At 41.0% G+C, this 13,460-nt stretch overlaps 2 protein-coding genes across 3 annotated transcripts in view; one reads left to right on the forward strand and one right to left on the reverse strand.

The window, feature by feature from the left end:
- Window positions 1-7,878, reverse strand: part of ORC3 (origin recognition complex subunit 3) — a 34,511-nt gene extending 26,633 nt beyond the window's left edge. For both annotated transcript variants that reach the window (XM_021545728.2, XM_021545721.2), the window contains exons 1-3: window positions 7,798-7,878; window positions 5,419-5,473; window positions 3,644-3,741 (exon numbers count right to left, since the gene is read on the reverse strand). In XM_021545728.2, the coding sequence (XP_021401403.2) occupies window positions 3,644-3,741; window positions 5,419-5,473; window positions 7,798-7,821 (177 nt within the window). In that variant the 5' untranslated portion in view covers window positions 7,822-7,878. The remainder of the gene's footprint in view (window positions 1-3,643; window positions 3,742-5,418; window positions 5,474-7,797) is intronic.
- A 231-nt stretch (window positions 7,879-8,109) lies between these two features.
- Window positions 8,110-13,460, forward strand: part of RARS2 (arginyl-tRNA synthetase 2, mitochondrial) — a 29,296-nt gene continuing 23,945 nt past the window's right edge. Inside the window, exons 1-4 of the mRNA XM_021545768.2 lie at window positions 8,110-8,221; window positions 8,825-8,898; window positions 9,516-9,621; window positions 12,324-12,407. Coding sequence (XP_021401443.2) covers window positions 8,183-8,221; window positions 8,825-8,898; window positions 9,516-9,621; window positions 12,324-12,407 — 303 coding nt within the window. The 5' untranslated portion in view covers window positions 8,110-8,182. The remainder of the gene's footprint in view (window positions 8,222-8,824; window positions 8,899-9,515; window positions 9,622-12,323; window positions 12,408-13,460) is intronic.

The raw sequence follows: 13,460 nt of genomic DNA on the forward strand, positions 1-13,460 counted from the left end.
TAAAGAAGGAGAAAAAAAACAACATACTGACAAAGCCTCAATGACAGGCAGAAAAAACAACAGAATTAGTTTCTGGAACAATGTTAATGGAAATTCCTTTTCTTCCTTCTCACCTTACAAAACACCTGTAAACACTTTTCTCAGAGATCTAAATGAGAGCAAATATTCCGCTCCTCTGAATGTAATTTGGGATGAAAGATGTAAAAACAGTATTAAAGGAAATAATCAAATATGTTTTATAGGAAAAAATACTAAACCACTTGACTCCTATGTTTGCTACGCAGTCTTTTGACACTCAGGATGATTTTTACACAACAATCTGTATAAGCGGGAACGTACAAAAAGGTGAGAGAAAATGGGGCAAGATAAAACTTTTAAAGGCAAATATGTCAGTAGCATTTTGTGGGGTTTTTTTTTGTTTGTTTGTTTTTGTCTGTGTGTCTTGGAAAATCTGTCCCTAAACCAAGATATGCCTTATGCTAGAACAGACAAAAAACCCTCCTGTACTCTGAAGTTCAGGACATCAATATATACTCTAAACCATACACGTTAGAAACAAGATTAAACCCTTGTTCCAAGCAAAATCATCATCAAAATTTATTAGCAACAAAAAGTGTCACACACAGCTGTGAACTTGATTTTGAGCAAAGCATCTCTAGCAGCATTGAAGAGGTCACTATCAAAGAGTGAAAGTCACATCTCCAGGAGATTGCACATGATGCTTGCTCAATAGCCTGAACTCCACTTCCATAATACATCAGAGCTTCTGTTGGTCTCCCAAATAACTGATAAAACTGTACACAAAGTAATTTTAGTCTTTTCATCCTCCACTTATTGAGGAATATTCTTCTGGCCTTTCTGATGTTGATTGTGCAACTCTGAACTCCCACCTGGTAAATCCTATGCAACTCAGAACAAGTTGTAACATGACATTTTTGAAAGAATTTATACCATGAGCATTATAACATGATTGTAACAACTCCTGTATTGCCACAGATCCTTTAACAATCCTCTGAGCTGCTCTTTCAGATTCCATCAAACCCTAAACTTACTGTGATCACTATTGCTTTTGCTAAGCTGACCTAACAAGAACCTCAGTTCTTAATATGCATGATTAAAGTATGTTTGTTTTCCTCCATTGTAGTACATATTATTTCTTCCATTGTGAACCTGTGACAATGGCATTCAATCTGCCATAGCATTACACACTTACCTAGCTTTCTTATAATACATCAGTTTTTTCTTGTCAAAACAACTTTGTTGCTGGCATTGTTTTATTAATGTTCCAGAAAGTTCACCAGTCTGCTCTGCATCTTAAATGATCAAGTCACCTCCATGGTATTCTCACTCTGGAAAAGTCATGGGAACTGGAAGTTCAGTTACTGCCATGACACCAGGTTTTGTCACGGCTATTTGTTATGTGGTCTGAAAACCATTATCTTCATATTAGAGCAAAAATTACTGTATTTTAGCCCTGCACTTTGCTTTTTAGTTTCTATCCCAGATCCTGGTAGAACGAATTCTCGCCTCATAGCAGAGGAATGTTTCCGTAAGCCCTTGATGAGATTTATCGTAAGAACATCTGCAAGGCCACTTCTGACAGCAGGGGTCAAAACTGGGGTACACTGCAATACTGAAACAAAAAGAGAGTCCAAAATTCACCTTCCAAAAACAAAGAGTAGTTCCTGCCACACTTCTGGTCAGCTTTTCGCTTGTGAGAAGCATGAAAGGATGTCATAACCAGATGACAGATGGCACTGCCACAACCACAGCACAGTTTATGATGGACATACAAAGGCCAGGAGTGCTCTACAACAAAGTGCCTTGGAGAGTAAATCCTCTTCTGAACACCTCAGGCAGAGAACCAGGAAAACATCAGCGCAAGCACAAGGCCTTGCCAACAAGTCACCAGGTAGCAGTGCCCTGGCAAAACCTTTGGAGAATGTCCTGCTAGGCTCCCTTAGCACGCTACCAGAACCCCTAGAATAAAAGCCCAAACTAGCAAGCCACAGGCTTCCCACATACTCTGCCATGGATCAGATTTGCTACAGTAGAGTTTGAAAACACCTAAGAAATAAAATTCTGACTAGCTAAAGCCCTCACCTACCTAGTCTGACCTCACAGATGATGCTGCTTTGAGGAGCTCAGACTAGAGATTTTCTAAGACCCATTCCAACCTAAATTGTCGCACTAATTTACATGTAAGAACAACCATCAGCTCCATGTTTGCCAACAGATATGATTCAAAACTCAGTAGGAAAGATACTACAAATACACTAGAAGAAGAATAAAGAAAATTCTCTCTGTAGCAGCAGAAATAACTGCAGGTAATCTGCCCTTGGGCAATTCAAACTCTAAAAAAATGCTCATATCAATATGTCAATATAGGAGGAATTGTCTTCCATCAAGAGGAGTAAGACCAGAAGAAAGTATCTGGAAAACTCCTAATAGCCTCAAAGAACACAAGGGTTGGAAGAATTTTAAAGGAATTTATGAGCTTAGCCCAAAGGTGCAGATTTCAAGCTACATCTATCTGGCTTCTACTGCACATCACAAAACAAACTTTGGGAAAAAAATTCTCCTAATGTCTGTAGAGCCCAAGAGCAAGCAGAGGAATATGGAACACTTGCCCAGAATCCATGACACTGAAAAGAGGACGGAAGGAAATCTCTGCTGTATGGAAGCAATTACTTGTCATAACATGGTATCCCCAGCTGGGTAATAATTAGCATTGACTCCATGATTCTCAGAAAGCTGATCAATCACTCTATTATACTGTACTTATTAAGAAACCCATCACCCTTACAGTCACGAACAAGTGGGTCAAATTGGCCCTTGAATCCAAACACCATCACCACTGGCCAATTAAGAAACCACCCTTTGGTAAACAAATCTCCATAACGCATTCCACATGTTCACGACAACAGGTGCAGCAAGTGAAGATAAGAACTGTTTATCACTCTTTTCTCTGATCCTCTCAGAGCCTTCCCCAGGACAATGCCTGGAAAAGCTGTGCATTGCTTTCTGTAGCCAAACAGCTGTTGCCACAATTATTCATACTATAATGCAAGCCAGCTGGCTATATGGACACAACAGCAGCATGCCATGTAACACACAACATGGCATGCTGCTGTCAGGAGGCCACAGCTCAGTATGAAACTGTGACCCCATTCATGCCATCCATACTAATTCAACAGGCTGTATTTTCAGCGGTGTCATTCCATATTTGACATCCATGCAGCTGTGCTCACAAAAATCCACTGTGAATCCTGGGCTGCTGTGTATGAATTCTGGAACACTGAGGTCAAGACCAGCCTAAAATCCTCAGAGGGCTGGCAAGCATTACCTGAACTACAACAGCAATATGCCAGGAGTTAATAAAAAAAGACAATTAGTAGGAAGAGAAGCTTAGAAGCAGAAGCTTGAAGCAGCAAAAGTGTACAGTTCAGTGGTTACAAGAAATGTGTACTTGATGCATTTATTATTACTTCATGTTCTAGACAGTCAATATTTCTGGCCCTCCCATTGCTTTAACTAACTGCCATACACTTTTAAGTGTGTCAAAAAGATCTCCAGAAACAAAAAAGCAAGCAGCATTATTACAAATGCAAAACACCACTTTAGTGTAAAGCACAAAACTCACCTCTGTTTCCGATTTGATCTGGCTCCATAAAGACTGACAAGTGACAAACCGTAGCTGAGCATCCTCTGAATCATTGCTTGTGCATCTGAAATCATGACCTGGAAACACAGAAAGCAAAGGAAGGCACAAATAAGCTCATTAAAACAAAACCTTTCTTCCCTGAGAATAAAAAAAAGGACCCAACTGTACATATATATTTCAGGGAGATGACTTTTCTCTTAAGCAATTAATTAATTGCTGGTATTTGGTAAAATAAGCAAGGGAACAAGCAGAATCTATTACACCAGTATGCAGGCAAAAGGTAAAGAGGCTTCTATCTCGAGTGCTAGATAAGCTACAGACTAAATCAGAGCAAACAGCCTTTATTATTGAAGTAAAACAAATATCATCATCATCTTGCTCTTGTTTCAGAAAACTTTGTGGGTCCACTTGGCTGCCATCCAATGGAGCACCAGCAGTGGCTTGATCTCTAGAAGAGCCAGCTGATGGGCAAATCTCCTAAAGCACTAAACCCACCCAAAACAGGTCTCTAAATGACAAATGAGAGACATCTCTCCACCTCTATTTTCATTGTCTCCCCTATCACCTCATTTGTATCCCTAAGAAAAATCACTTGGAATACATAACCAACTCTGATTACACAGATCTTAGACTTTTAGTTGAAGAAAATCCAGCTATCACATTATCTGGTAACATACCAAGGCAAAATATCCTCTTTTCACTACCAAAAAGCAAACTATAGATGCAAATGTCCTCAAAAGGCCTTTTGTGGGGTGAGACAGTATTATCAACTATTGATACAGAGGAGTTCCACAACTAAAACCTCTTATTGAACAGGACTGGGCTTCCAGACTGGACAGGTTCATATCCAAGTACATGTTTTAGAGCACTGCTCTAACCAGCTGCTGTGAAAAGCCAAACCAGCTCACCTCTGCCTCTCTCTTTTAGGGCTAGTCCAGTCAAATTTATTTTTCCACCTCAAAGTAATATGCTTAGTAGTTTATCCAAGCATGTCTAATCTTGCAAAAATAAAAACATAATATCCAGTAAGGGGTAAAATTTCAGTGTGGTCTAAGTGCACAGGCTTTGGTTGTTGCAATGACAAAAATCCACCCTCGTTACCTTCCTCTCCATCTTTTTCTATAAATTGTCAAGCATTTTGACAGCTCTGATGATAAAAGTAGTTTAACCTGGGAATAAAAACAGTAAGTTTCCCAACTGAGTCTCAAATAGCAATTATTTAAGATACATTATTTCTGGTTCCAAGAAGAGTCGGTCCTCAAATGAAAGCAGCCATACATAGACATCTAGAGAAAATGTATAGCAAGGATTTGCTGTCTACAGCAAATACTAATGGACAGAAGTCACAAATGGCTTTTCTCTTCCAGAAGAAACTCAGGCAAAATACCCAGAATGTATGATTTATGGATGGAATATAATTTCTGACTCCCACAGCTTAAAAATGGCTGATTCAGACCTTCAGGTGAATTGTTTGTCTGTCAGCAAAAAACCAGTAGCATAGTGAGGAATTCTCTTGTAAAAAAAAAGTGCAAAGACAAAGATGGCTATACAATCTTGATTGCTGGAGATGAAAAAAACCCAGCCAATAATTTGCTTGTGTTCCTCAAAATAAATGACTTTTCAGCAATCAAGTAGTAAGAGAAAACCTCACACAGCTACGACAGAACTCATGATATTAACTCATCGTCAGATATGATGAACCTTTCAGGATTAACCCTTCTCAAAAACAGAAGCATAAATGAAAATGTACTAACCTGTTTTATCAGACAATCTTCTCTTCTTGGTACTTGGTTTAAAAACAAAGCAGCCCTAGAGAACAGCAAAAAAAACCCAGACTTCAATAAAAGCATCAATCTGACTGGCTCCAGAGGCCACTTTATTGTTCTTTTATTTCAGTGCTCCATTAAACCAATAATTTGCACTGAATTGCCAGCCTTTTAAGAATATCAAGTTACATATTGCCCCTTTGTATTTGTGTTTCAAGCTGGAACATTAGTGGAAGCAGTAACCCAGCACACTTGTTAGGAATTTTTTCATCTTTCCACTATGTTTTGCAATTCAACCACCAACTGGGCCAGCAGCAAATTCTTTAAATGTCTCAAAACCTCCAACAGGTTTAGAATTAAAAGGAAATTATTCCCCGGGGACACATCAGTACGGTTGTCTCAGTACAGTTTCAGTTAAATAAAAAACAAAAGGCAAGAGGCTGAGATGAATGGAAAACAATCCAGAATACTGCAATGAGCATTATTAAGTAAATTATAAAGGAAATTACATGCCCAAGAAACAGTGAACTGCATCTCAACTCAAAAAAAGTAGGTGGTTAGAAGCAGAATGACAAATGGTTGGGAAAAGGTTCATGTAAAACCCTCTGTTCCAAGGAATTCCTGTAGAGAGAAGTCATCTCCCAGTTAGACCTATTTCATCACACAAGTATTAAGCTTCGAGTTCTTGAAGATTTTTTTCATTTTCTTCTAGAAAATCTGAAATTTCTTCCGCCATCCTCTCTACAAAAGTTCATCTCATTTGAAGAGTTATTGCACTGCCCAACTCTCATGTGAGGTTCTTGTGCTGCAGCAAGGGGGAAAGAAATACCTAAGTGCTGGAAACAAACAGACTGATTCAATACCATATTTCTAAATGGAGATGCTTACACAAGGATTGCTGAACTCAACCTAGGATAGTTCAGCCACTAGAGTAAGAATGATGTAGTGAAAATCAAACACCAGAGGTATGTTCAATTTTGATCACAGTCACCAGTCTGTTGAGTGACTTCAAAGATATTATTCCCTTTCTTACACAAATAAGAAATTGCAGTTAGACACCAACATTTTTATTGACCCTCTCGAGAGCCTGATGCACTGGAGATGCTTTCAGACACATTTCATTTTACCACCTATATTAAGGATCATTTAAAAACAGCTGCCCTAAAGTAGTGATTATTCTACAAGTGATAAACATTCTGGAACAATTTCACTGCAAAAAGGTGACCAACAGGTTTATCTGTGCTGCTGCATGAACAAATGGAATTGGCCACAGGAAGTATAAATCATATATACAAAAGAAGAATGGATGCTTAATCAGACTAAACACAAATACTGCTGAATGCTTTGCAAGTATTGGCTTTTCCACACCACTAAATGTGGCTGAGAATAAAAGAGACTAAAACTAGAATATAAAACTGCAAAGAAGTATTACGTATAAGATGTGGGAGACAAGGTGAAGGGACATGATTCACTGCCAAACTATCAGGCAATAGCCACTGCCAAAAGTGGAATCCAGCTGTTTCAGATTAACTTTTAAGTTTGTTTGGAAGCACTTCACTTCTGGAAGTAATCACCTGCACAGTGCCTTCCCCACCAAAGGATGCAGCTGCATATCACAGCTCAATGAAAAACAGTGAGAGGCATGAATTTTCCTGTGTGATAAAACACATGCTGTGAACCACTGCTGTTGTTCACTGCATGATCAAGCAAGAGATTAAAAAAGCGTTTCAATACAACATTTCAAGTCTCGTTATTCATTGACGCTCTGATGAAATCACTATCCCTACTGCCCGTTCTGATCACACCTCACATAAAAGCTTTCAATTCAGAAATACCAAAGCAATAACAGATATTTAACTTTATGCGGTGGGGAATGCACTTTTAATTCTATTTCTTCGCTGAATTAGTTTTGGTGCAGGGAGGGGGGTGTGGGGGTGGGAAGCAATGAGTGGCGGCAGCAAGCAGTGCCACCAGACTTCACCTGGAAGTGACAAAACCTAGAGCCACAACACCCCAGGCTCTGTTCTGGGTGAATTTACCGCAAGTAGGAATGGGCTTCGTTGTGCCAGGAAGGCAGCGGGCAGGTGACGCTGCGGGGTCACTCACGGTGGGACCCTAGGGCTGGACTCGACGGCCTTTGTGGGCCGCTGCCCACCCAGGGATTCTGTGGGACTGCGGTGAGCACAAGCAGCGCCTTGGGCAAAGCGAGGCCGGGCATGGATGAAGAGCCAGTAAGGCTTTGGGAAGGGGCGGGCATGGGCAGCAGGGAGGCGGGAAGGAGCAGGGCGCGGCGCAGGACCGCGGGTCCAGCTCCCGCACGGGCCGCGCTGCTCCCCGCAGAGCCCCCCGCTCTCTCCCGCTCCTCACCTTGGATACGGAGCACGTGCTCATGTCGCCCCGCGCCCGCCGGTGCCCGAGAACCGGAGGAGGAGGAGGAGGAGGAGGAGGAGGAGGAGGAGGAGGAGGAGGAGGAGGAGGAGGAGGAGGAGGAGTTCCCGCGCACGCGCGCTCCCGACGCACCGCCCACCTCCCTGCGCGTCCCCGCGCCGCTGCCCCCCCCGCCCTTTCCCTGAGCAGTGGTACAGCCCCCTCTGCGCCGCGCCGCGCCATCCCTCCACCCCCAGCGCAACCAATGGCCGCCTCCCCCCGTAGGCTGAGGCTGGTAGGGCCCAGCCCGCCGCTGGGCGGGCACAAAGGAGCGGGGCGGGGGGGGCCGGGGTCGGCCGTGGAGCTTCCGCCGGGCGCTGCGGCCATGGCGGCAGGTTCCTTCCGGAGGAGCATTGCTTCCCAGGTGCGCCCCGCTCCTCCCCACGGCTGGCGCGGAGCGGCCGTGCCCGCTGAGCCAGGAGTCCCCTCCGGGCCCTCACAGCGGGTCCCCGCCCGGGTGCCTCACAGCGGGCTCGGCGCGCGCTCCCGGCCCGCCCGCGGCGCTCTGGGGCTCCCGCCGGGATTGGGACGGAGTGAGGGGGGATGGCGCCCGCCCTGGGAGTGGATGCGGCTCTGGGCAGCCTGGCCTGCTGTGGAAGCTGGCCCTACACACGGCAGGGGTTGGAACGGGATGATCTTTAGCGTCCCTGCTAATCCAAACTGTTCTGTCATTCCGTGACTACTTCAGTCCGTAAAGGGTTCGGTGGGTTTCTTCGTGAGAAAAAACATCAACTTTCTGTGGTGTTTTCCCTTGCCTTTTTTCAAAGACTTCTTTAACATCGCTTAGGTTTGTATTTTATTGTAGTGTTCCCAATAGTTATGAAGTCTTTGCTGGTGTTTTTTTTTTTTTTTACCTGGGCTGAAAATAGATTTCTGATATAAAAGGTGCATCCCCCGTGGGTATTTAAACAGGGAGCAGTATTTTTCCTTGGATCTTTTGTCAATTTTGTCTTTATTTTCAATTTAGCTTTCAAAAGTTTTGGATCTGCCACCAGAGAATTTAATAAAGTCCATATCTGCAGTTCCTGTCTCCAAAAAACGGTAGTTGTTTACATTTTGCCTTACAATATTGGTCATGTTTTGTTATTTCATGTCATGCCTGTTATTGCAAAAGCTTAACAAGACTTTAGGGGAAAAAATACAGACAAAAACCCCAAACTTTATACCAATGTAATTGTTCGATAGTTCAGTTGCTTGTATTTTTTCAAGAAAGCTCACAGTAAATATAATTGCTTACAAGCCTGTACAAATAATTGGCAGTGGATGAATGGCAAATGCTTCAACACTGGTGATCTGAATGTGAAACTGCTTAGAGCCAATGTGAAGTTATATGGGGGTTTTTTTCAGTGTCCTGCTCAAGAGTTGCAGTAATGTTAGCAAGTAAATTTTACTTACTCATGGGCATGGTTTTTGTTTATTCTGAGATGGTGTTCTCACCATATCTACTTCCTGATTGTAAAAGTGATTTTTGGCCTTCTAGCCCAGCTTTCTAAATATAGTGAATCTTCAGATATTTGTGGCTGGGTTGTTCTTGGCAATTACACTTATCATATGCAGAGTCAGCTTGGATCTGTCAAATCTCCCCAGCATTTCAGCAGGTTTTTTTTTCCCGATTTTCATATGTTGGTTTTTATTTGTTTGTTTGTTTGTTTGTTTAGGCATGTTGCTGACTTCCAGCTCTCCGTTGCTTCTGTAATAGAAAACAGTTCTGGTGATTGCTTAGCGCAAGACCTACATCTTCAAGCTCAGCAGCTTGCTGAAAGGGTATGCTGATGAATTCATCACATATGTATGTAATAATGAACTTACAGACTAGAGGTGTAAGGGGCATGATAAGATAAAAAAGTATTCTTTTTGCAAGCATCTGTTTGGGCCAGAGTAGTTTGATGGCTGTGCTTACTGTAATTGTACACAGCATCTTCACAGAGATTGGAGAAGCAGCTTTGCTTAAGGTTCTCATGAAATTATTGTTTTCCAACAGTTTGAAGTAAACGGTGCTGGTCAAGTTAGGTGGGTATCTAAAGGGTGTGCCATGGTCTGTGCTGCTGTCCAGCACTTGAGGAAGAAATTGAATGTGTGGTTGCCTGAAAAACCAAAGACTACAAAACCCAGCTCTGGAAAGCCAATGGATAAAGTTGGCCTGTGAGACAAACAGGCCTAACCTTCAAATCCTTATCTGCTTGAAATTGATTTTTCTTGAAACAGCAGTTTTTTCAGGTGTGCTAGTTTGGGAAGTGGCAGTAGCTGGGGTGTTAATACTGTAAAAAGGACAAATAAAACCAGTTGTGATACTGCTGAGGAGTTAAACTATTTCTCATGCCATTCTTCACTGGTGAGGTGTTGAAGTTATCCATGTCTTGGACCTGTTATGGCAAGATAAATATTCTGGCTCAGGTGGAAGAAGTGATGATGCACACATATACAACCAAAAAGTTCTGAAATGACTGAAAGATGATCTAGAAACATTAAATAATTCAGGTTGGAGAGGACTTCAGGAAGTAACCAGTTCCCAAATTCTCCCCAGTGCAGGTGTTTTGGATGAAGTTGCTGAGGACTTTTGAAATCCAGTGAGGTGTTAAAAGCCTCCAAGGATTTGACAACTTCTTTCTCAATCTGTTTCAATGACTGTGTCATCACAGTAAGAAGTTTGTTTTTTTTTTTCCTTGTGTGTCATTTTAAAAACAGCTGCTATTCCCAGGGTTTAGGAAGCTGCAGGTTTCCTCCCCTCTTTATTGTGTGTGACTCAGTAAATAATCCTGAAACATTTAGCCCTACAACTTTACATGGAGAAGCAATTTTAACAGTAATGAAGAACAGGCCATCAATATAAGCCCCCAAACTAAATAGATTATGCCAGCTAGATAAAGGAAAATAAAAATCCATAATCTCTAAGAAAAGTTATTTGTTGGGTGGTGAATAAATGAGATGCATTTAGTTTAACTTGTCTAGGCTGGTCATCTCCAAAGAAGGTAAGCAGTGTATAAACTAGCAAGATATAACTATGTATTAGAAACTAGCAGGGAGATGGAAAAATGCAGGCAGTTAGTTGATTTTGTCATGATAAACAGTTGATGAGGTGCCTCAAGGTTCAACAGAATGCTCTTAGTCGCTTCTGAGGAAATGGGCCACAATATTTGAAATACAGGTATTAGGTTAAGCAAAAAGAGATGGAAGTTTTTCCAGTTGACTAAAATAGCCTAAATAGTAGGGCTATGAAACAATTAATAGGTGAAGCAATGTGCTCTGAAGTACTGAAAATTGTCTTTTAGAAAGTCAGAAGGGTCTTGTTTCCCTGGGCTTTTGATTTCATTTGGCTGGCTTATTCCTGTTTCATTTTTGTACTGTTACCTCTTTGTGGAGGGGACATTGTGTTGGGTTTTTTTGTGCTTCTGTACTGCACAGTGGCATCCTAGTCCAAGCCTTGGGCACAGGGACATCTGGTTACTAAAGGATCACAGGGCACTTGGAGAAGAGCTGGTTAAAGCTGTGGAGAGGACAAATGAACACTCTTATTAAAAACTCCTGATGTAACAAATGACAGATTATGTAAAAACATTTATCAGAACAAATGTTGTGGAGAAAGTCCAGTGGGTATTTCTGTTTTCTCTCTGCCCCATAAGTAGAAAGGCCCATTTGTAAAACAGTAAGGTGGAAAATTCAGTGTCAACACAGTAAATTTTTTTTTTTTTTCATGTAGCTTGGGAGTTAGCATTGGAACTTGTTGTTAGCAGAGCTTGTGAAAATAAAAATTTCAAAGCTAGCTATGATTTCTCCTGGATAGGTCACTCTCCAAGCTGGAGACCCAGCGTGGGGGCTCAATTTCCTCTTCATGGTGATGAGCTTCAGTAGGAGTGCAGCTTACCTCACTCATAGATGCTGACTGAGTGAGAAGGTGATTGTGTCATATTTTTATATGCTTTCCATCCCTCTTCTTCCTTTTTTTAGACAACTTCTTGACTGTGAAAGACAGCTAGTTAAATAAGTAACTCTCAAAACTGACAGGTTGAGAGCCAAAGCTCTTGGCTTGTGAAGAGACCCAAATTTTAATATTTTTATTTTGTGACACAGAGTACCACAGAAAGTTGTCACTGAACTTTTTTTTTTTTTTAAGTGCTGATAGCTACTGTGTAAGTTGTCAAATTTATTTCAGCTTTTGTCTGTGCAAGGAGTTCAACTACTGCTCCCAATCAAAAGAAAACACAGCCTGTGAACAGACAGGGTCTGAAGTGGAACATATGCGTGGCATTTCAAGCTGAGTTGTATTCAGAGGTTATTAAGCATGAATGGGAAATAATAAAATTGTCCCTTTGCCAAGAGCATTGATGAAACGTTCCCTTTATGATTGCTTCAAACAAATAAAAAACATTGTGTTTACAGTGGATTAAATTAATATTCACAGTGGATTGAATGACAGTTTTCCAGTTCACCTGTTTTCATTTACAGTATGTTTTGTTTTATTCTCTTAGTTGAAATGTGATTCGGTAGTGAGTGCAATCAGTGCTGGTCCAGGAACAGTGAATTTTACAATAAACAGGGAATTACTAGTAAAGGTGAGTAGTGTCTTTCAAGTGCTTTAAGCTAAAAATATTTTTTCTCAGTATAAAACTATAGAATACCTACTATTGTCTTAAGAAGGTATTTTCTATGTAAAATTGTCTTTCACAAGTTTTTCCTGAGGATCCCTGTTGCTGCTTGTTATGTAGAATTTGAAATGAGGCTCAAGAAGGTTTCCTCTTGTGAGGGAACAATGCATCTACTGCATTCACTAATAACTCTTCTTTTTCCTCTCTCCTTCTGCTTTAAAATGCAGGCTTATTTACATCTACTTTGAGTTTTTACAGTGTGCAACTCAAAAGTTTTGTCCTCGTAAATACTCTTGGTTTTACCTGACATAGAAATATTTGGTAGATCTTTCATTATACACTTTGCTAAAAAAAAAAAAAAAATTGAGGGGAAAAAAACCCAGACGAGACGATGTATTCTTCAAAATCCTGACTGAAGTATACATATACCTTGTAACCAAGCCAATGTCTATTAGAGAATAGGTCTGTAAGCCAATTTTGTGTATGTGTTTAGCTTGTCTTCTTAGGTATCATAATAAGAACAGAATTAAAGGCTTTTTTCAGATGCTGTTTCTTAAAAAAAAAAAGCCATTGCAGAAAAACTGTAAAGTGATTTTTTTGAGTGAGAAAAATGATAAAAACTTCCACTGAATGAAGTGAGATTTCCACTTTATTTCACTTTGTTAAAGGCTTCTGTTACTTTCAGGAAGCTTGTCCAGTTCATACGGCTTCATACGTTAGGTCTGTGTAATGCATTGGCCTGTGTGACTTTGCACATTTCGGTTTATGTAGGGATGACTTGGTGCTATGAGCACATTACTGACAAAACTCACACAAACCATCTTGAGGAATATTTTAAGGTTTTTTACATTGTCTCCAGATTTTCAAAGCAGACATATTTTAGTACAGATCATTCATACTGGCCTTAGAGACTTGCAGGTGGGAGAGAGAAAGAAGAGTTGTTTAGATACATTAGGATGGAAGAGTTGGCTTTCTTTGGCACTAAAAAGTAGGAGGTTTTCACAAAATTCAGTCCCCCCA

This window comes from Lonchura striata, chromosome 3 (genome assembly GCF_046129695.1).
Source record: "Lonchura striata isolate bLonStr1 chromosome 3, bLonStr1.mat, whole genome shotgun sequence".
NCBI lineage: Eukaryota > Metazoa > Chordata > Aves > Passeriformes > Estrildidae > Lonchura > Lonchura striata.